The sequence below is a fragment of the Argopecten irradians genome, chromosome 15, assembly GCF_041381155.1.
Source record: "Argopecten irradians isolate NY chromosome 15, Ai_NY, whole genome shotgun sequence".
NCBI classification, from domain to species: Eukaryota; Metazoa; Mollusca; class Bivalvia; order Pectinida; family Pectinidae; genus Argopecten; species Argopecten irradians.
Genome location: NC_091148.1, coordinates 11,999,247 through 12,024,610, shown reverse-complemented (window position 1 = coordinate 12,024,610; position 25,364 = coordinate 11,999,247). Strand labels below are relative to the sequence as shown.

At 35.1% G+C, this 25,364-nt stretch overlaps 1 protein-coding gene across 1 annotated transcript; it reads right to left on the bottom strand.

Annotated features, from left to right (window-relative positions):
• Window positions 1-18,206: 18,206 nt before the first annotated feature.
• LOC138309441 (uncharacterized) lies at window positions 18,207-24,020 on the bottom strand. The gene is made up of 4 exons (XM_069250636.1): window positions 23,628-24,020; window positions 22,741-22,818; window positions 21,891-22,004; window positions 18,207-21,525 (listed from the first exon to the last, which is right to left on the bottom strand). Exons 1-4 carry the CDS (start codon window positions 23,909-23,911, stop codon window positions 18,906-18,908), a joined length of 3,096 nt encoding a protein of 1,031 aa, XP_069106737.1. The 5' UTR covers window positions 23,912-24,020; the 3' UTR covers window positions 18,207-18,905.
• Between the last annotated feature and the right edge of the window lie 1,344 nt (window positions 24,021-25,364).

The window sequence follows — 25,364 nt, the reverse complement described above, 5'->3', positions numbered from 1 at the left end:
ACGTGACGTCATATCAGCGAATTGGGGGGGAGACGCTCTTCTTCAGGTCTTCATTGTAGAGATAAGCTGTGACGATTAAAGTTACATGTGCCATACCTGAGTGAAAATTTTGACATGCTGTTTTCGTCAGTAATCTATTGAAAACCATCAGGTTTGATAAAAATAAGCTGTGAAAATCATTCAAATCGACAAAAAAATGTTTGATTCATATAAACATTAGTTGCAACACAGAACTTATGCATTGTAAAATTCTTATTTTTATGACATATGTATGTAAAATAGAAACATACCTGCAGAAATCACTTTACAATTACTAATAACATTGTAAAAATGTGAAATGAAATTGTAGACCACACCTTGGTTTCATTGTCTGACAGTAACATACGATAGCAGTGGAGAGATTCATTTTGTTCTGACGTTTGGCGCAGTAATATTCAACAACCGCGTGGTATTTAGGACGACGGCGGGAAACATAAACGATCCGCTTTATGAAAATTAACATTTTATTTATTCTAATTACATTGTTCAGAAGGTGATGATAAGTGTAGTATTACCGGTAAGTTAATAACTTTTGCGACTCTAAAAAAATTATCAATCTCGTTTCACATTCCCATTTTAAGAATTAAAACCAGTTTCGGAAAGCTGTGCCTTTAATTCCCTTTCTAAAATTTTGGAATGCATAAAATTAAGAACTCTGCCCTGGCGGTAATATATTTAATACAATATTTATTAACTTGTTTGTGTACTTAATACACATGCATCTTTTTTAATCTAGGCTTGTCAATCACATGAGTTTGGCTCTTGGTGAATTGAAATTGTTAGTTGATCGCTTAAAGACCCACTACGCTTCCGAAACAAAATTGAAAGTTTCTTAAAAACAATAATGATACAGGAAGCTATATTTTGGTGGCTTAAAATGAGGTTACAAGTTACATAGGGATTGAATGTATTTTTCTAATTTGCATAGCGGCTTTGAATAGCAGAAGCTTTCTGCATACAAATGTATCCCGTGGAGCGCGTTAGCGTTCCTCGGTAGGTATGTATGCAGATAGCATCTGCTATTCATAGCCGCTATGACAATTAGAAAAATACATTCAATTCATATATTTACATTAAAATAATAATGAAAATAAAAATTATTGAAAGTTTGTTATATTTAAAATTATGACACCCATATACGACGAGACACGCCTTCCGGTCGACTTTTTCGCAATTGACAAACGATAAACATGAAATATAGTTAAAAATAATAATAAACTTGATTCTTTATCAAGGAAACAACACATTAAAGATTATACATTAAAATATTGTGGAGGACTATTTTTTATTGATATGAAACTGGCGTGATGTTTGAAATCAGCTGATCGATGCACGAGAATCGTTGTATTTATAGTGTATTCATAGTGTTTTCATAGGCAAATGTTTGTTTTCGTCAGTTGGTGGATTCATATAGTGACGAAACACTCAGAATGTAAATATATGTCAAACAAATGCAAGATTTCATGCGTAATCAAAGTTAACAGTGAAGACTTATTTGGCTGGTTTGACGTCCGGTACAGTGCTAACTAACGCGCGGTAACTAGGACGACGGCAGACAACGTAAGAACGACCCGCGTTATAAAAAAAATATTATTTGTTTTATTTCAATTAATTTGCTCGAAAGATGATGATAAGTGTAGTATTTACGGTAAACAAATACTTTTGCGATTCAACAAAGTTATCAATCTCGTTTTACATGCCTTTTTAAAAAAAATTAAAAGCCGTTTTGTAAATAAACCGTCGGGGAAATGTAGTTGAACTTTAATGGTTACTCAAATGTCAAATAATCCACGGACGTGACTTTGTATATTTCGCATCGTTCAATGTTCGATATTGACATATGGCAGACAGGGAATTTGATAAATGGTTCGCGACTGGGCGGGGTGTGCGGTTCGGTGTCTTTGACGGCATCCTTCAGTGAGATAGCACTATAAAAATAACCGTATTACAAAGAGTTACGTCACTAAGGCCAAAAAATAATAAGTCTGTTTAGGGTTACATTGGCAAAAATTAGGGTCAGTAGGTCGGCACGTTTTTTTTTTTTCTCTTAGTCTGAGATCGAAATCGCTACTTTAAAAAAAATCGTAGAAAAGTGGGGAAAAAAAGGGTTGGGTGGGGGGGAAAATGGAGTGATAAAATAAGGGTCGGTCGGGTAACCCTAAACAGATGTATTTTGTTTTGTTTTACCTAACATACCACAGTCTCCGACTATCCTCCACCAAACAAAGCCTGAAACGTCCTTAACTCACCATGGCTATCAATAGGACGTTAAACTAATAAATCCAAGCCAATTTGTCCTTTAAAGTTTGAACCCATACAGCATGAGGTTCACGACAAATAAATCAGCCCTTGTAGCTTGTATATGTGTTTTTTGGATATCAACTAATTGACTTATGAACTTTTCCTTTCTAAAATTAAATTGGCTTTTGTTTGCCAAATCAAACAACCCGACCCGGGTACTGCACGTGGGCCCTGCAGGTAGGGCGTTAGAATTGTACCTGCTGCCCCTATTGCATGATCGTAAAAGGCGACTAAATTTAGGATCTTATCTTTTCTCTTCTTCCTAACTGACTTTATCTTTCCTAATGCCTCCCTTGGCACCGCCTCACCTTTGGCCTTGAGTTGAGCGTTCGCCCCTGTGAGGAAGGCTCTGGGCTCTGTCCCCTGGCCGAGACACACCAAAGTCTATAAAAGTGGTAGTTTCTGCTCCTGCTTAGCGTTCAGCATACAGGGAGTGGGACGACTGGTTCGCCCGTTGTCAGTATAATGTGACCGGGTGGGGTGTGTTGCTTGGTGTCTTCGGCGGCATGCTTCAGTGATATAGCACTATAAAAAGGGCAACAGTTCCCCTATACAAGAAGACACAACACGAACATACCGCAGTCTCCCAGTACACTCACCCCGCAAAACATACACGCAACACGCCGCATACATGGGAGGCCGTCCTTACATGACCTTAGCTGTTAATAGGACGTTAATAAATCAAACAAACAAACAAAAAGTACTGCACGTAAATTTCAATTTTGCACTATGTATACTCCGACATTTGACCCGACACTGGAATAAGTACACGTGCGTCAACGAACACGTGGCGTGGCTATACATGTATACATATATCGCCTATCGGTTAATAGGTAAAAGTGTCCTACATTATTTGGCTGAAGGAATCACAGCAATGTCCACAAACAATTATCTATATTAATGACCGAATGAATACTTACGTTAGATTATATGGACTCTGTGATCGATATAAATTGCGCGTGACCTGATCTAGGTCAGTAACGTGGATGCTTGGTCAGCTGTTCGCACACAGTTGGAATACATCTTGCGTTCTTCATTGTCTACAGCTAATATTTCCAGTTAATTATCAATTATTGACCTTTGCTATGGTCCATATGGTGTTATAACGCTTTGGTAGAATTACATAATGACCGAGGGCGTATCCCAAGGTCATTATTTAAGATTTTAGCAAGGCGTTATAACACCATATGGACCGAATCAAAGGTCCTTATTTCTATATTAGAGATGTAATTCTTAAAGATGCTCCACCGCTGACAGAGCATAAATGATATTCATCATTTGAACAATGATTGGTGTATAATCGTGTATACATATATATGTCTAATTAACACAAAAAAATAATATAAAACAATTTATTTTGCCTTTGGTGCATGTGCAATCAGTACTTCCTTCCATATAGGAAATAGTGCCACAGAATTTGTTCGGGACGCAATTAATTATTTTTCATATTTTTAACTTGAACTAAGATAAGAAGCTCAAAGTTTTCAATTGTGGTAATGGTGTGAAGTAAGTAACTTTTGTAACTGAAGAAAATGACTAAATCGTCTGCTCCTGTTTTTAATAGTGAAAAAAATATCATTTGTCAGCGATGGAGCATCTTTAAACGATTATCTGAATTATATATTAATTACAGGAAGAACGATGGCTACAGGGCGTCACCCTGAAGAACTCGACATTTGGGTAATGACGTCACAGAATGCAGGTATATTAACTCGTTGTTTGTAAAAATAGATATAATGTATTAACCAATGAGAAAAGCGGGAAATCAGAGCATATATAGTATTGTAATATATTGTTCATGATTATCGTAACCCGAAATTTGGAAGAAATTCTCAAATTTTAAAATCGTTGAACAGTATTGTGAAACCAACGTTTGCTGTTAAAGACTATGGTATGTGTGTTTTGTGCCGTTGTTTGACTCTAAATCCATCGTGTGAAGACATTAAGCTTACTGTATTTGAAATATTTTAAAGTTGTATTGAAGTAACAGGGCGAAAAAATTGACATGCGGTTTTTTCTTCAGCAACCTATAATTGAAAACCATCAGGTTTGATGATTTAAGCTGTGAAAATCATTCAAATGGACAGACAAACAAGTATGGTGCCTTATAAATTCCCACAATATTAAATTGTTTATTTTTGGCGGTGAATATTATAACTTTAATACATCCCTGATCTAATTTTAATGGGTTTTTTGTTTGTTTTTTGTTTTTTGTTTGTTTGTTTGTTTGTTTGTTTTTTTGTTTTTTTTGGGAGCTTATTTACCATAATAATCATCCCAAATATGCATAATATAAATAAAATTTGAGAATTTTGTCATTTTTGGCCTATATTTTGATATATTTTGTGTAATAAACGAAAGTGTGCAATCTTGAACAAACTTTTTATTTACTGAGAATATGAAGGCAATTTTAAAATAAGATACATTTTTAGGTCATCTGACCCGAAGGGTCAGGATGACCTATTGTCATCATGCACCGTCCGTCGTCGTGCGCCGTGCGCCGTCGCGCCGTCCGCCGTCCGCCGTGCGCCGTGCGCCGTGCGTAAACTTTTTATTCAAACGACTTCTTCTCAATAACCGGAAGGCCCAGGGTACTCATATTTGGCCTGTAGGTTGCTGGGATGGAGGGCTACCAAGTTTGTTCAAATGAATGACCTTGACCTTCATTCAAGGTCACAGGGGTCAAAAAGGCAAAAATCTTTAAACAACTTCTTCTCAAGAACCAGAAGGCCCAGGGTACTGATATTTGCCCTGTAGGATGCTGGGATGAAGGGCTACCAAGTTTGTTCAAATAAATGACCTTGACCTTCATTCAAGGTCACAGGGGTCAAATAGGCTAAAATCCTTTAAACAACTTCTTGTGAATAACTAAGAGGCCTAGAGACCTGATATTAGGCCTGTGGCATGCTGGGATGAAGGGCTACCAAGTTTGTTCAAATAAATGACCTTGACCTTAATTCAAGGTCACGAGGGTCAAAAAGGCTAAAATCTTTAAACAACTTCTTCTCAAGAAGCAGAAGGCCCAGGGTACTGATATTTGGCCTGTATGATGCTGGGATGAAGGGCTACCAAGTTTGTTCAAATAAATGACCTTGACCTTCATTCAAGGTCACAGGGGCCAAATAGGCTAAAATCCTTTAAACAACTTCTTGTGAATAACTCAGAGGCCTAGAGACCTGATATTAGGCCTATGGCATGCTGGGATGAAGGGCTACCAAGTTTGTTCAAATAAATGACCTTGACCTTCATTCAAGGTCACAGGGGTCAAAAAGGCTAAAATCTTTAAACAACTTCTTCTCAAGAACCAGAAGGCCCAGGGTACTGATATTTGGCCTGTAGGATGCTGGGATGAAGGGCTACCAAGTTTGTTCAAATAAATGACCTTGACCTTCATTCAAGGTCACAGGGGTCAAATAGGCTAAAATCCTTTAAACAACTTCTTGTGAATAATTAAGAGGCCTAGAGACCTGATATTAGGCCTGTGGCATGCTGGGATGAAGGGCTACCAAGTTTGTTCAAATAAATGACCTTGACCTTCATTCAAGGTCACGAGGGTCAAAAAAGCTAAAATCTTTAAACAACTTCTTCTCAAGAACCAGAAGGCCCAGGGTACTGATATTTGGCCTGTAGGATGCTGGGATGAAGGGCTACCAAGTTTGTTCAAATACATGACCTTGACCTTCATTCAAGGTCACAGGAGTCAAATAGGCTAAAATCCTTTAAACAACTTCTTGTGAATAACTAAGAGGCCTAGAGACCTGATATTAGGCCTGTGGCATGCTGGGATGAAGGGCTACCAAGTTTGTTCAAATAAATGACCTTGACCTTCATTCAAGGTCACGAGGGTCAAAAAGGCTAAAATCTTTAAACAACTTCTTCTCAAGAACCAGAAGGCCCAGGGTACTGATATTTGGCCTGTAGGATGCTGGGATGAAGGGCTACCAAGTTTGTTCAAATAAATGACCTTGACCTTCATTCAAGGTCACAGGGGTCAAATAGGCTAAAAATCCTTTAAACAACTTCTTGTGAATAACTAAGAGGCCTAGAGACCTGATATTAGGCCTGTGGCATGCTGGGATGAAGGGCTACCAAGTTTGTTCAAATAAATGACCTTGACCTTCATTCAAGGTCACGAGTGTCAAAAAGGCTAAAATCTTTAAACAATTTCTTCTCAAGAACCAGAAGGCCCAGGGTACTGATATTTGGCCTGTAGGATGCTGGGATGAAGGGCTACCAAGTTTGTTCAAATAAATGACCTTGACCTTCATTCAAGGTCACGAGGGTCAAAAAGGCTAAAATCTTTAAATAACTTCTTCTCAAGAACCAGAAGGCCCAGGGTACTGATATTTGGCCTGTAGGATGCTGGGATGAAGGGCTACCAAGTTTGTTCAAATAAATGACCTTGACCTTCATTCAAGGTCACAGGGGTCAAATAGGCTAAAATCCTTTAAACAACTTCTTGTGAATAACTAAGAGGCCTAGAGACCTGATATTAGGCCCGTGGCATGCTGGGATGAAGGGCTACCAAGTTTGTTCAAATAAATGACCTTGACCTTCATTCAAGGTCATGAGGGTCAAAAAGGCTAAAATATTTAAACAATTTCTTCTCAAGAACCAGAAGGCCCAGGGTACTGATATTTGGCCTGTAGGATGCTGGGATGAAGGTCTACCAAGTTTGTTCAAATAAATGACCTTGACCTTCATTCAAGGTCACAGGGGTCAAATAGGCTAAAATCCTTTAAACAACTTCTTGTGAATAACTAAGAGGCCTAGAGACCTGATATTAGGCCTGTGGCATGCTGGGATGAAGGTCTACCAAGTTTGTTCAAATAAATGACCTTGACCTTCATTCAAGGTCACGAGGGTCAAATAGGCTAAAATCTTTAAACGACTTCTTCTCAAGAACCAGAAGGCCCAGGGTACTGATATTGGGCCTGTGACATGCTTGGATGAAGGGCTACCAAGTTTGTTCAAATGAATGACCTTAACGTTCATTCAAGGTCACGGGGGTCAAAAAGGCTAAAATATTTAAATGACTTCTTCTCAAGAACCAGAAGGCCCAGGGTACTGATATTTGCCCTGTAGGATGCTGGGATGAAGGGCTACCAAGTTTGTTCAAATAAATGACCTTGACCTTCATTCAAGGTCACAGGGGTCAAATAGGCTAAAATCATTTAAACAAATTCTTGTGAATAACGAAGAGGCCTAGAGACCTGATATTAGGCCTGTGGCATGCTGGGATAAAGGGCTACCAAGTTTGTTCAAATGAATGACCTTGATCTTCATTCAAGGTCACAGGGGTCAAAATTGTCAATTTATCATACGCACCAAAGAGAGACGGTAGTAGCAATAACACAGTAACTTTTCTACATTTGTATGTACATACCTACATGTAGTTGTACACATGTGGTCAAACCTATTTAGATAGGCCTACATGTTCCTCGACCGTACGATCGGTACTGAAAATACTAACAGTTTCTTATTCGAACTATCATACATGTATATCCATAAGCGTGGCTCCAAATCGCGCGTCACATACTAATAACTACTTATATCGAAGATGGAACATTTATATTTGGCACGCAGCAGGCTGATGGCTCAGTGAACCTTATTCCTTAAACATTTTTAGTGAAGATTCAGTGGAAATGTTGATTTTGATGACTACGTCGAGCACAATGGACTGACCAGTAGAGTGACTACTGTTTACTCACGCTAGTGTGTATATATATACCTTACCTACACGTGTGTTACCTGTGTGTATCTACCTGACGAACTATCTTGTTATCATGGCTAACAGATCTAGACAAAGTGTAGGTGGGAGGGCGAAATCCGGAAAACAGTTGGATATTTTTTGAGTCAGAATCCATGGAAAAGGACAGAATAGAAGAGTTATTCGGAATGATCTCCTCACTGGTTACAAAGAGTGACATGGATCAACTTATGGACAAAAAATTGGAAAGACTCAGAGAGGATATTAGAGAGGAAAACCGTGTGTTGGTTGAACAGATGGAAGGAAGAATTTTTGACTTAGAAAAGGAAAATGAACTGCTGAGGAACAAAGTAGCATCACTTGTTGACCACGTCAGGGAAAGTGAAAAGTTCAACGCATCCATGGACTATAAGTTGAATGATATTGAGCAGCAAGGGAGGAAAAATTCAATTCGAATTATAGGCCTTGAGGATAGAAATGAACGGGAATCAGTAGAAGACTGTGTGGGTAAAATTGTAAAATTCGTCAAAAATTCCCTTGAGGTTGACATCAGTGACAAGGACATAGACATTGCCCATCGGCTCGGACGATACAGCAGAGACCGACCGAGGACTGTGATCTGCAAGTTTACCCACAGGAGGAAAAAGGCAGAGATTATCAACAACCGGAGGAAACTCAGGGGGAAACCACAAGTGATTTTTGAGGACCTTACAAAGCGGAACCAGGACATTCTCAAAGAGGCATACAAACTTAAGAGTGTGAAACATACGTACAGTGTAGATGGAAAACTCTTTGTGGTACTGGACAATGACAAGAAACGCAGACTGCGTTACGATACTGAATTGACAGATCAGTTTTTGGCAGATGACAGAAACTTTCGAATGGGACTTTAATTTTTCCGATGAACACATTTGGATCTATTAATTTTGATATTTAGTGTATATTTCTTTGTGTGTTCCATGTGATCGATAATTGACTTTAGGTACATTAAGTACCGCCAGGGACGGACTTCTCTGGTTTATCGATCGGACACTCGTAAAAATTTCTTTGGATCTAGTGTTTCATTTTAAAATCTGTTTATGTGATGTGTTTTCCTTAATTTTGGATTATATGTGTGTACACATTACATTGGATTGTGTATGGAAAATTCATATAACCGGTAAGTCGCTATTTTACAACGTTTACAACTTTTTTTAAAATTAGAAAATATCTTCCTTTCTATACTACACTGTATATTATTCTCTGGTACTGTATAGTTAAAAAAGGAAACCCAAATGAGTAATTTTCGTGTCACGCAAAGTATATTTGCTGATTGGATCTAGTGTTTCCTTATAATAATCTTTTATATTATTATCCGCCAACTTTGGATTACATGCAATCACTACGTATGTGTACAATACATATAATGATATGGTTAATTTTGTACGATATATACATATATATGGAACATCCATGTAAACCGGTAAGTCATTTTAACAACGCCCTATTACATTGGAAAATATCTTCATTGGTATATATATTATCCAAAAAGAAAATCGAGTGAGTAGTAATTTTGTCGTAGTAATTTAGTTTGGAATTTAAATGCGTTGCTTTCCTAACGAATGCTTTTCCGGATATTTTATATCGTTCTTCTAATTTCCCGCTTCCAATATTAGTGTACTACTTCCGGTTTGCATGTTACTTCCGCTGATTCGCCTTGTGTTTTTCTTGCCTGATTGTGTGGATGCGTGAGTCGACAGTGGTACTTAAATTTGACCATTTTGAAATGTTTTATTCTCCTAATCTTCTACTTTCTCTTCCCTCTTCTTTTTCTGGACTAGAGATCATGTTTGTGATACTTAATCTACTTAATTACAGTATAAGATGACGGAGTGTATATCAATCCTGTCGGCAAACTGTCAGGGGCTCAGAGATAAAATGAAAAGAAAAGATGTTTTCTCTTACTTAAGGGCAAAAAATTGCAGTATCTATTGTTTACAGGACACCCATTTTACAGAAGATTATCATAACATTATAAGAAGTGAGTGGGGTTTTGACTGTTATTTTAGTTCTTTTAAGTCTAATTCTAGAGGGGTTGCAATCTTGCTTAACAGTAATTGTGAAATCAGTGTTGTAAAAGAAAAACAAGATCTGTCTGGGAATTTTTTGGCGCTAGATATTGTAGTGGAGGGCTCTAAAATGACATTGATAACACTGTATGGTCCTAACATTGATACACCTACATTTTTTGATACTATTTCAAATACTTTAGAAGATTTTGGTAATGATAAGTATATTATATGTGGAGATTTCAATCTAGTCATCAACCCAGATCTAGACTATGACAATAGCTACAAAAATATAAATAACCCCAAAGCAAGAGATAAAGTTTTAGAAATTATTGAAAATTTGTCACTAGTAGATATTTATAGGGATCTTCACCCTGATTCCAGACGCTATACTTGGAGAAAGAAATCACCATTAAAACAGGCAAGACTGGATTTTTATCTGATATCTGATAATTTGTTAACTAGTACGGTTAATGCAGTAATTGAAGCAGGATACAGATCTGATCATTCTTTTCCTATGATTAATTTAAAATTTAATGATTTTAAACGTGGAAAAGGGCTTTGGAAATTTAACTCTTCGCTATTGTATGATGAAGATTTCCTTAAGTTGATTAATAAAGTTATTTTAGATATAAAAAGTCAGTACTGCTTACCAGTATACAATAGGGATGAGATAGGAAATATTTCAGATACAGATATTGAATTTTTGATTAATGACCAGCTTTTCCTTGAAACATTGCTTATGGAAATTAGGGGTAAAACCATCTCCTATTCATCATATAAAAAGAAACAGCTAAATAGAAATGAAGATAATCTCAAGAAAGCTATTCAAAGTTTAGAAGAACAAGATCAGGTAGACATTGAGGAATTAGAGAATAAGAAAAGGGAATTGGAAAAAATCAGAGTTAAAAAAATTAAAGGCAGTGTTATTCGATCGAGGGCAAGATGGCAAGAAGAAGGTGAGAAACCAACAAAATACTTTTTTAGTTTAGAAAATAGGAATTTTACATCTAAGATTATACCTAAGATAGAAAAAAATAATATTATACTTACTGATCAGGATGATATTCTCAATGAAGTTCATTCTTATTATGAAAAGCTATATGATGAAAACTGTGATACAGAAGATGCTAACTTAACAGATTATTTAGGTATGTATGATGTTGCAAAATTAGATAATAACGAGGCTAGAAGTTTGGAAGGGATGATTTCTTTAGATGAGGCAGCTAAAACTCTGAAAAATATGAAAAACAATAAAAGTCCGGGCACAGATGGTTTCACTGCGGAATTTTTTAAATGTTTCTGGAAGCAGTTAGGGGTTTTCATAGTTAGATCTATAAATTTTGGATATATAAAGGGAATGTTGTCTGTAACTCAAAGAGAAGGTGTAATCACATGTATTCCTAAGGGAGATAAACCCAGGCAATTTTTGAAAAACTGGCGTCCTATTACTCTTTTAAATATTGTATATAAAATAGCTTCAGGATGTATAGCAAGCAGGATTAAAAAAGTTCTAGATAAATTAATTTGTGAGGATCAAACAGGATTTCTTACTGGTCGCTATATTGGAGAAAATACAAGACTTGTCTACGATATCATGCAATATGCAGAAGAAAAAAATATCCCAGGTATGTTACTCATGTTAGATTTTGAAAAGGCCTTTGATTCTGTGTCTTGGAAATTTGTAAATAAAGTTTTGAAATATTTCAATTTTGGTCCAGATATTCAAAAATGGGTTAAATTGTTTAACACTAATATTATTGCTGCTGTGAACCAGGGGGGGAATCTATCTTCTTTTCTCCACATCAGAAGAGGCTGCCGTCAAGGGGACCCAATCGCTCCATACATCTTTATTCTGTGTGTTGAAATTCTAGGTATCAGGATAAGAAATAACAAGAAGATTAAGGGTATAGATGTAGGTAGTTTTCCCATTCTTATTTCCCAATATGCTGATGATACCACACTTATACTAAATGGTTCAGAAGTCTCGTTAAAGGAATCTATTTGTGAGTTGAACTCCTTTGCAAAAATCTCTGGGTTAAAACTTAATGTTGATAAAACACAGGTCATTTGGATAGGGAGCAAAAGTTATAGTGGTGATACCTTTTTACCGGAGTTAAATTTACAATGGGGTAAAACTAAATTTACACTGCTTGGAATTGAATTTAGTGTGAACATGCATGAGATTCCAAAATTAAATTTTGATAAGAAGTTAATTAAACTTAAAGCACTAATAAAGACATGGAGTAAAAGAATTCTCACACCCATTGGCAGAATAGCCCTAATTAAGTCTCTTTTCTTGTCTCAATTTATTCACTTATTTATTTCATTACCAAATCCTAATGAAAAATTTCTTCAAGAACTTAACACTATCCTATTTAACTTTCTATGGAACAGTAAGGTAGATAAAATAAAGAGGGATGTCTTGGTGCAAAATTTTAATGAAGGCGGTCTAAGAATGGTAAATGTAAAACTATTTATTGATTCCTTGAAACTTACTTGGGTAGACCGGCTTTTAAAAAAGACATGCAAGTGGCAAATTATTTTTAAATCACATACTGATTTGCAAAAGTTATCAATATGTGGTAGTGAGTATATTGAGGAATGTAGGTCACATTGCAGGAATAATTTCTGGAAAGATGTTTTTAAAGCATGGAAAAAATTCAATGACGTAGAGGGGGTGAGAGAAAAAATAGATATGTTATCATGTACACAGACAAAGCCATTATGGTATAATAAAGATATAACTATTGGAGGAAAGGTAGTTTTTTATAAGTCCTGGTATGATAGAGGTGTAACAATAATTAATGATTTAGTAAAAGATCCCACTACATGTTCTTTCTATACATATCAAGAATTCATGCATGTGTATAATATTAATATAAATTTCCTTCAATTTCAGGGTATAATCTCATCTATCAAAAGACTTTTAACGAGACTTAATGTTGTAAATATGAACCATGGAATAGTCTATCCAATTATCCCTAATAATATCTTACTTTTTATGAAAAATTTAAATGGGACAAAAGATTTTTATAATATTATGGTTAAAAATAATCTCATTTCAACTGGTAGAAGAAAATGGGATGATCTGTTTGAAGATATTGAACTAAATTGGGTCAACATATATAATAATCCTTTCAAGGTTACTAAAAACACAAAACTACAATGGTTTCAGTATAGGATAGTACAAAATATTTTAACAACAAACACGTTTTTATGTAAAGTAGGATTAGCCAATAATCCAATATGTAACTTGTGCAATCTTGAAAGAGAAACCATTGTCCATATTCTTTGGGAATGCAGAGAAACTCAGAGATTTTTGCAAAGCGTAGAGACATTCCTGGATGCACTCTATATCCCTTTTCAATACAATAAACAAAGCTTTCTTTTTGGTTTGTTTTTACAAAATAGATATCATACTATAAATAGAGTAGACAATGAAATTTTGATTATTATTAAGTATTACATATACAAAACCAGATGTTTGCATAAAATTTTAAGTCCACATGCTCTACTCAACTTAATTAAAGAACATTACATTTCTCAAAAACATATTGCCAATAGTAAAGGTGGAGGTGCTCAGCAGAAATGTGAAAATGAATGGAGAAAATGGGAAAAACTTATTGATTTAGCTGACTAGTTAACTATTTGTATGTTTCTTTATTTAATGCGACAATCTATGATAGTCATGTTATGTTATATACATGTAACTATGTATCATGTACTATAACTTTTTTACCATGTACATAAATTAGTTATCCTTCATTGAGCTCCTGGAGTTTATAACACCACATAAATCTTGTTTCGACCTCTAGTCCTCTCTCTCTCTATCTCTCTCTCTCTCTCTATCTCTCTCTCTCTCTCTATCTCCCTCCCTCTTTCTCTCCTTCTCTAATATGTATCATACCCTTTTCCTTAGAGTGCTTGTGTAAGAACTTGCGTGCGAGGGGGTGTATGTAGGCGTGTGTGGCGTATGTGTGTCTGTGTGGATGTGGGAGTGAGGACCATGTTCGTAAAAAGAAGCTGCTACTGCAGATGATGATGAATGATGATGAACAATAATGATGTAGATGAATGAAGCTGATGCATCAGACAATGATGATGGTGTATGAAACTGTGATTGTAAATGATAATGATGGTGATGATGAATATGATGAAGAATGGTAATAACGATGACTATTATGAATGTTGCTGCTGAAGATGATGATGATGATGATGATGATGTGATGGTGATGTGTGATAGTGAGATGATATATGGTGATGATGAATGGTGATGATGATGATGATGATGATGATGATGTGATGATGGTGATGATGATGATGATGGTGATAATGATGATAAATGGTGATGGTGATGATGATGATGATGATGAGATGATGATGATGTGATGGTGAGATGATGATGATGGTGATGATGATGATGATGATGATGATGATGATGATGATGATGATGATGATGTGTTGATGATGAGATGTGATGTATGATGAGATGATGTGATGATGATGATGATGAAGATGATGATGATGATGAATGGTGATGATGATGAATGGTGATAGTGATGATGATGAATGGTGATGATGATGATGATGATGATGATGATGATGATGAATGAAGTTGATGCATCAGATTATGATGATGATGGTGAATGAAACTGATGTGGCAGATGATGAGTGATGATAATCTTTTGTTTTGTATTTGTAAAAATGCTTTGGAAAAATAAAATAATTATAAAAAAAAAAAAATAAAAAATAAAAAAACAAACTTTGTCAGCGGTGGAGCATATTTGAACTCGGAACGATGTGTAACTGAATATTGAGTGTTGAAGTGAGATCATTTATTTCGGGGGGGGCATTGACCTCAGACAATCTATTCTCATATTCGTCACAGACAAAAGAACATTATACGAAAAATAAAGGAGTTTTGGAGTATATTTATATGAGAACTGTCTCCACGACTTTCTATACAGAGAAGTCCCATTAATATTTCCTCAGAATCGCAATCTAATATGTTTCATCATTGTTTTGTAACTACCCTAAGGGACCGTTTTCTATGTATACACACGTCAAAACCGATAGAAATGGGTTTTTTTTTGTATCGTTGGCGTACATCAGCTACGTCATTAAAGAACAATATCCCTGACTGATGTACATGGACGCCACAACTTAGTGCATAATCACCTCTGTGCACTTGGAAAGGGCCAGACCTATCATCACTCGCAGCGTGATAAAAATATAAAATGAACGTCGTCATTTTCATATTCTGATAGGTTTTAGTCTCTTTCATGAACCCGCGATAGGTTATTCACACGACAGTTGAATTGTATAGTTGATTAGCTGGACTAATAACAGCCCATATCATGAAATTTTGTAAGATATTACATCCATTTTTAAAGTTGTATGGTCTATAATCTTCGCTCTTTTTGTCATAGAGAAAAGTGTTTTACATATTTCTCTGTCTGTGTGAGTTTAAAACTTTCTAATTTTACCACTTAAAGTTGCAGCACTGGAATTAATTTTAAATATAAAAGTAAAAAAAATTTTTATGTGTACACGTAAAAAATAGACTCGAAAGATGCCGAATCATTCCGAACTCTGCCGAACATCGACGCGACAATCTCGAAATAACACAAGAGTTGTGAAACCAAGAGAAAATGTCAACAATTTTTCATAAAACATGTGGTCGACATCAGCAGACTAGATCTACAAAGAAAATAATTCTCGCACATTAAAATATGTGATACACACAATATTTTACGGCAATGTGTGAATTGGATGTTTCAAACACTCATTCAGTGGACATATACCAGCATTATTTGCTCATAGCCAGAAGGAAAACGTAAACAAACACATGCGCTTACACTAGTTACCTGGCTCACCACGTGCAAGTCGTGTCGAACGCCAGTCACGTGATGCGATGAGGAATCCGACAAAACCCGAAGTCACTGAACATGGCTGTGATTGAAGGCGCTTAATTCAAAACTAGGAATATATGATCCCAAATACTTATGGGGAACTAAATCATCAAGTTACATGTCAATGTTCTAATATCAAATGTTTCAGTGACATATCGTTACAGTGAAATTAGCAAGCAATGTAATTTTAATCTACTCCAAGGTGTATGGAGACATTCGCAGACTTCCGTTAGGCATTGAAATAAAAACACCAATCATATTTTTTTTTAGAATATATCCACAGGTGTAAAACATGGTAAAATAAGCAACTTCTTGTATAAAGTAAAATTAATTGTAAATAGTGTCTCTTTTCCGGGGATAGAAAGAATGTTAAATAATTTTCGATATTCCTATATTGTATGACTGTTGTATTCTGTCATACAACTACAACGTTATATATTACTATTGTTCTACTTTCGTATACAACAAAAATGACATATTCCATTATTTCAATTGATTCCTAATCCAATCACTGTACGATCAAGCAAGTGTATAGCCTATTCCTAAATCCTAGAAAATAGCCATTGTCGTTAGAAAATGGTACTTTAAAGACAAGATTAATTTTAATACTCTACTGTAAGAGCTCATTAAGATGAGCTAGACATACAATTGTAAGGTGCATTATTCTAATAGAGCAGGTACGGGTTCGACGTGCAAGAAGTAGTTACCACCAATTTATTATGGCGCAGCGCGAGCTACTCTTCGCATCGCATACATAGATCACATAGACATATATAGGCAAGTCACGTTGATACCAACTACTCCAACGTACATTATAATTGGTTAAAGACGCTCCATCGCTGACAGAGCATAAACGATACTCATCATATTAAAAAAATAATTGGTGTTTATTCATGTGTATATATGTGTGTCTAATTAATACAAAAAGTAATATGAAATAGTTTATTTTGCTTTTTTATTTTACTTCAATCTATATATGACGTAGTACCACGGATTTTTTTCGGGATGCAATTGATTATCTTTAATATTTCTATTTTGAAATAAATTGTAAGCTTAACCTTTTCAATGGAGGTAATGTTGTAAAGCAAGTAACTTTCGTAAATAAAGAAAAATACCAAATCGTCTGCTATTGTTTTGGATAGAGGAAAAATGTCAGCGGTGGAGCATCTTTAAGCACCGATACAAACCAATGTACCCTCTGACCAAATAATCTTTTTAAGTTGTTTTTATCCACATTACATCAAAAGTATACATTGACATAAATAGACTTCTCTAAGGTTTTTATGCTTTCTACAATACAAATTAGGAATTGCTTCTGCTCTTTAAAGATACATCCATTTTGCTGTTAATAGAAATAATGTTTAGCAACAAAGAGAAAAAATCACTAGAGCCCATCACACTGCACTCTGTGCGACCATTAATAGCACTGAGTGTGTCAGTTGTAGTTAAAACCGCCGAATTAAAACCAGTTTGTGTTTCACGTTTCCACTAATCACCGACTGGGTCCTAAATAAACCGATCCTTAGTCCGTTTTTAATTCGCCTGCTTGCAACAATGTTTTCATTTGCCAGATAAAGTGATGCCTTGCAAATTCGCTGAATAATACCTTGAGAATCCTGTTTATAAAGATTCAAGCCTAGCTTAACCACATACTTGCATTTGCAACACCGTTGTCTTGATTTGCTTTATTCATTAACCTCTGACCTTGGATGTGACAGTTTATGTTCGCATGTGCGTCGCATGACACGTACGATACGTCGAAGAACACTTTCTCGTGTGAACGTATCAACCAAGTAAGATTGTTTAATGCAATATTGTTTACAAAAACAATGACATACCAGCATGTCTGTCATATTATATATGTTTCTAAAACCGTAAGAATAGCTTGAAATTTAAAAAAACTTCCAGTCTCTTTCACATTTTATGACGCGTCGTCGGTCGATACCCTGATATAATTGCATTTTCTTTCATCGCGACGTAATCGTTTGTACCATACACTACTGTCAGTTATTGCTATTAAAATTTCATTAAAATGGCATTAAAACCCTATTACTTTCCATAAAACAATCAATTCCTACCATTAATTCATGTTTCCTTTTTTCTGAAGGAAATAATTAATGCACATTAATATATTTATTTTTATTTTCATCAATGTTATGGGCATTATTTTTTAATGTGCATTATTTTTTGTTATAGCTGTTATTAATTCCCATTAAACAAAGAAAATAATGGCAATTATTTACGATTTCAAGTATTCATTGCCATTATTCTCATAAGTTCAGTTTTAATAGCCATTACTTATATCATTTTGTTATCAGAGGATCGTTAATGGCCATTAATTCCAAATGTTGACTTTTTGATTTGTGTTAATTTATTAATGGGCATTATATTGAGAGTAAATCCATCAGCTGAGTTACTTGATAAAGATTGATTGCCATTATTTATTAGTAATAACTTAATGACAAAGATCTTTATACAATGTAAATTTGAAATGTAAACACAGAATAAATCATATTTTTTCAATCTCCATGTCTTTATCTTATTTGTTTCATATCTGTATACATGTATTATAAAACTTAATTGCAGTTCTAAGGTAGCTGGTACATAGATATATGTTTGTACACTTACAGTGCATAGGAATGGGATTTATTATTAACTTAATTTGTTCATAATTACATGGAATTGAACCTGATGTGATAATTATAATCCTACTACATCCAGCTTCTTATATAAAACATGCAGCTACAATTCATTCTATCGAATACATGTACCAATACAAAAACAAAAACAAAAAAAACATGCAATCATTTGTTTGAGAGCATTTAGCCTCAAAATCACTTTAAACATGTTAAATGTCCATCAAATTATAATTAATTGACTTTGCATAAATGTTCATATGAATGGTTTCTTGTTAGAATTCAAAAACCACAGTGCTCCATTTTCCTCTGCAGTAACCAGTGGGAGTGACAAATCCTTGAGATCAAAGATGACCTTTTTATCTTTATTACCAACTGTATTACAGAACCACAATCCACTTTCCATGTCATATTCTGGTGTGTAATTCTGAATAACTGCAAAGACAATCTCCTTTCTTGTTGACAGATTTTCTTTGTGTGAAATAAAGTACAAAATTTTACCAAAACACAGAAACTTTCCAGACTCTATCTTCTGTTCTCTCTTTCCTCTCTCAACTTCAAAACAGATATAAGCAGAATTTGTCTTTGCTCCAGTACGCTGATTTGTTGTGCTAGTATACGTAACTTTACGTCCAGAAGGGATGTGAGTGACAGTCATTTGACCTTTTTTCCTAATGTCACAGTTTTTCTCATTGTTTGAACACTTGTCACAAACTCTGCTGATAACCTTTAATTCCTTCTTATTGGGTCGATATCCATTAAGAGTGGAAGAATCATTCTCATTCACACAAATATCTTCTTCTTCATTGTCATAGTACATGTATGTCATATCACGAACTATGTTTTCAGAAAATCCTTCCGGCATTTTCCCCGAGCTGATCATAAACTGACACCAGTCGAAAATAATATAAGTTTCAACTGCTGTCGATTCAGGGTGACGCATATTTAGAGTTCTTTTGCAGAGCCACGAGTTAAATCTTTCGTAACAAAACATCCATGTGCTGTACACTGGACCAAACTTCCTGATACTTTGAACAACATGATGTAATATGTGTGTTGTTATGTTTTGAATAGAAAGGGGGAAGTCTCTCTCCAATAATGCAAGAGCGTGGTTCACTTTTTCCTCCAATGAAGACAAATGATCAATACACTGATGCTCCATGCACAACAATGATATGACATCAAGCAAGTAAAACAGTGACTGACGACAATCAGCTGACAAAAATCCACGTAGGCAAAACTTCAATATGCCCTGGCAAGCTAACTGCTTCCAATCGTGTGACTTTAAAGAGCTATTCTTGGTAGTAAATGGAGAAGGTTTTACTCCAAATCCTAATGGAGTTCTTATGCTACAAGCCCTTGCATCAGCCTCTTTCATTTCTGTTTCTGTAAGTACACATTTGAAGACCTTTTGCACATGTTTACTTTTTCCCTTTACATCGCTAAGTCTCTTTGTGGGCTGCTGATCCACTATTGTCCTTCCAGCACTAACTTCTGCCTTTTCAATCTTCTCAATATCTAATCCTTTATTTGTTAATAATTTAACAATGTTCTGAATAATATCCTTCACTGTGTGGCAAGCATCTGGTTGTGTTTCTTCAATTCGATTATGACCGGGAAGTCTTGCCAGAGCGTATTGTTGTTTACATCCAGTAGCGCAAGCAATAAATGTTTTGTTCACTTTACTCTTGCTGTTTTCGTATGCAGTTCGTGACGATTCTTCCAAAATAACATCTTTATCTACTGGTTTGCTTCTCTTTATTTGATATCCATAATTCTCATCATCTGTCTTGATCAAAGGATCGTCTGATGAAAGGTAGAGAAAATTAGATGGATAAATTGTTTTGTTCAAATTGCCATTGTACTCACCACGAACATGGCACCAGTGACATGCAGATAACCCACCACTTCCTTGTAAGTTAAACACTTTGGATAGCCCAGGGTAGTCCATAACATAGAATAGCAGTTTAATCTTAATCTGTACAGGTGCATCTAAATATGAGTCGACCAAAGTACACTCTGTGAGTTCAAGCATTTCATCAACCATGATATTTATGTAAGGATCCAACTTTCCTGCCTCACTGCGCCCACTTCCTGGTATGATCCCTACCAGCATTATATTTTCAAAAGAATTTCGAATTTCCCTCGGTAGGTTGAGCAGTGTTAACATCATTGGCGTCATGGAATATTGAACACCAACATTGTGAAAAGGGTTGACGCCATCTACTTCGAAGGCAAGTGATATGCCATTCATGGAGCCATTGAAATACCCATCAGCTGAATAATGTTGTTTCCATGAAGGAGAATCATGAAGATCCCACATATCTGACTCTATACTTTCTTGTCTTCTAGAGTGGTCATGAAGCAACTTTGCCAAGTTTCTTTCTCCAAAATACCTTGCAAGACGTGGACCAATAGGTAGATAAATGAATCTCTTCTTTTCTCGAGAACCACAAAATTGACACTGATCACTTTTGTTCTCATTTTTGAAAATCTTGCAATCATTGACACAAGAAAAATACACCTGCTTTTGGAGTACATAGGGCTGAATCATTTTCCTTGCTTCCTTGTATGTTGTAGGAATAGGATGAAGTTGCCTTTGATTCAAATGTGAATTTAGAAAACAATTTAATTTTAAATTATTTGTAAACATCTCTTTGCTCATCGATGGATGTGAAGAAAACAGGTGAAATTGCATTGCCAACCATTGTAGAACAGTAATAGAACTAAAGTCTCCATACATTTTTTCAACTGCAATTCCATTTGAATATAGCTCTTTGTTGTACAGCCTTGCTTGACACTGTGCATTTAATTCTTCATCTGAGGAATCTTGGCCTTCAATATCAGACGATTCTTCTTCTGACTCTATTTGCAAGCTAGAAATAAATAAATAAATAAAATACTTGTTTCTCAAACACCTGTTTAATCTTTAATATTTTGTTTGTCCTGACTAATCTTTCTCAACTTTATATTCAAGTAATTCCTATAGCTCAAAGCATTATACCAAGGTTCAATTAAGTTCCTTATGTTAAATCTCTCATATTTCTATGTAGGAATGAATTCACAGGTTTAGAAGTTGTCAGGACAAGTTTCGAGGCACAAAAATGCACAGATTCCTGTAAACCTCTTACCGTATCCCATCTTATTCAGTTGTGAATCTGGCTACAATATCAATGACAGTAAATCTTCATACTAGGATAAGATATAACATAATACTGTACAATACTTAAAACTCTTTTACCTTTCATCATCTTGAACATGTACAGTACTTGTTGACTCAAAATCCACACATTCATCATGATCATTGTCTCCACTTTCATGGACAGGCAACTCCAGATTTGGCCTGGCATGCATACTGAAAAAAAAGTTTATGAATACAAAATTGTTACAATTTGATTTTGATCATGTCTTGCTAAAATTATCAATGAATTTTAAGTCTTTGCAATAGCAGGGCTCTCTCATACTTTTGTGTGAATAGGGCGCGGGCCTTCTGAATTGTGGAAATTAGCACAGTATCCACCAAATTTATGAAAAAACTACCAAAACACTTTCTGTCTGTGCCAAATAATTTATATTTGTTTTGTAAACATTGTTTTTTTTTTTAATTTCTCATGACATAGTTCAGTTTTTTATGTCTTGTTTTTGCCAATTGTGATGCATTTATTTTGATTTTTTCCACACCAGGGAATTGTGAAAATCAGCTCGAGTGATTGTGAAAAAACACACTATTTTTCATTGTGAATGGCCCCAAATACAGCCCAGCGAGAGCCCTGAATAGTGATGTAACAGCATTACTAGGTTGTCTACTTTGATAAAAACAAAACCAGTCTGAAGTATTCCAATACATTCATCTAAAAGATGATAATCTTATGATTATGAATACATATCGCTTGTGTGAGCAATATGAATCATATCACAGGTTTGTTGACAATACACAATTCAAGTCTACTTCAAAATATTTATTATGCATTGCAGCATTGGCCATGCATTATATATCGTTAAAGTGATGAATCTATCTCAAAGCATGTAAAGATGCAGCATCAAGATTAAATCAGAAACTTATATTTTTACAAATTCTTCCTCAATTATACCTCTGTACATGTATGCTTTCTTCCACTCTCTGCTGTTCCTGAGGTATACGTGTCAAGTCTGAATCTTTTTCCATAAGACTGAAAATTGATAAATAATCATTTGGTTATTAATATTGTATTAATTGATCTTATATTAAGTATGCCTATTTTTTACCTGAATAAATATTATTATTATTATTAATTTGATCGTTTCAAATTTAATAGTAAACATTCTTGAACTTTGTTATTCCTCGAATCATTTTAGTCTTGATTTGAATTGCTGAGTGTTAATCAATACTTTAATGTATTTTACCCTACATATACACTACCCGAAGTGAAATATAATATATATATATGACACCTTTTTTGTATGTCATAGATAGAAAACAATTATTCTAAAGTAGAAATTATGATTGTTTCTATAAATAAATAAATATAAACATTCAATCTGATTTCAAGCTATTATTTAATCATTGCACAGGGGTTTGTATTGAATAACAAATGAAGATAACAATCGAATCGAGACATATATCAAAATATAAACTATTTTACTATTAGTGTTATCTTCATTTGTTATTCAATACGAACTCCTCTTCTTCTTCTTCTTCCAGTACAAGGATCAAGACTCAAAGGTTTGAGCGCGTATAATCCTGTACGTCATTGCCTATAATCTCCTTCTAATATACCGTAATATCTACTGACACGATGAAGTTGAAATGCAGTCAAAACTATTTTTGAACTTTAGCTCCGATACGACACCAAGCAAGTCGAACACAACAAAAATCGCATTATACAGAGACCTTAGGCTAGCTAGCTGAAGTATCTGGAATCCATGCATAAAATTATGCTATTTTTTAATGACGTATATTTTACCATTTAAGATCAATCTAAAATTCTTTAAATCTTACGTTTTTTTACGCTTCCTACTCTCGAGCTCATGAGAAGATTCGCGTATAGCACTGTGTTTTGTAATTCCTTCTCTACCAGTGTCAGCGGCCATAGACCTATCCACGTGCGCATAACTTTCTTCTCCATGTCTTCTGTCGTAACGTCCATACTTTTGGACATGTCCTCTTAATTTACGATTATCAGATACGATAACGTTATACTTGCAGATGTTACACGGACACAGGAGGTTTTTACGGGGCATGCTTGTTGTATTTTCTGATCTCCCAGCACAGCCAACCCTCATGCATGGAGGTCGCCATTTTTGTTTACTATACTTACGCCGCTTGGTGGCGCATTACGATTTCCGGTTTTTCAATAAAAAGCGCGGGAATCTCGTGAGCGTTTCGTCTGAGAAAAGAAGTGGAAAGTTTGAAATACAACGAATATTCTAATCTAGACATACCTGTACTCCAACAGGCATACCTGGTGAACAGAATAATGGAATTGTCAACTGAAGGGACGCAGGCCATGAAAGGTTCGTGTAAATTTGACATGATGTGATTTTACTTTCATTATTTTAGCCTAGAAATCAAAATAAGACCAGCTTGTTATACGACGTTATTATAATTTGGTAGGCCAATTTGTTTGAAAAGTAATTTGGGTAAAACTTGTCGCAATTTCAGCGAGTTTTGTGATAGATATATGTTTTTGAGTCTAAGCATTTGTACTATGATTGATAACTGCACAAATGTACCTAATCTAATATCTATTAATTTTACTAAGACAAATACGTAGCACTTTTTAATTGTAGTGTGACCTCTGCCTATGACATTTTCTCTAGAAAAGTCAAATGGTAATACACATACATATATGTATAAAGAATAAATTATTATGCTGTGATTTCTTTACAATAAAGAACATAATTCTATATCATAATTAAAATCGGGAAAAGGTCGGTTGTTGAGGGATAATATCATATTGGTTATAAATTGGGGAATTTGGAAGTAGAAATGGTTAATTTGTGATTGGGAATGGGGTAGATAGTCGACCCCAGTTATATATAGGCAGGAAAAAAACTGGCGTAGGCCTACTTAAATTATTAATAAGTGGTTTCGTTAATGATTTTATTCAGGGATATTGAAATGAAGAAAAGCACTAAATTCAGGTTTCTGTTCATTTATATATTATATTGTAGAGCTGAGTTAACTGTCATTGTCTGGTTGACTTATAGCACAAATCCTTTTGACCTTGAATGTATCCAGTAGTTTCTCCAAGATCAACATTAAGATTCCGGATTTCCCATTAGGAATTCATGACCAGCCAATTGCGAATTTTATCCCAATTTTTTGAGGGGAATGGGGCCGAATATCGGCCCCAAATTGTACTGAAAGAAAATCCCTGTTATTAGTATAATTAATACACTATAATTTTGTTTTAAACTGATCAGTCTACAGATCTAGATTCGACACAACTGAAATTGCTTCTTTTATTCTCGATTGATCAAGTATTGTAAGATTCAGTAGGCATAATTTATTACACTATATATGAAACTCGCTGTCCAGACACTGGCTGCAATTGGAAGGCAAATGGACAATATTTTAAGAGAAAATTGTAGTTCCTGTCATCCCGTTACGTGCACGTGTTTTCTAGACCTAATTTACTTAAATTCCAGTCTCTATTATATCATATGTCCTTGATATCGCTATGTACACTCGTTTTATTTTGTTAGTAAAATAAAAAAACAAACAGTATATCTG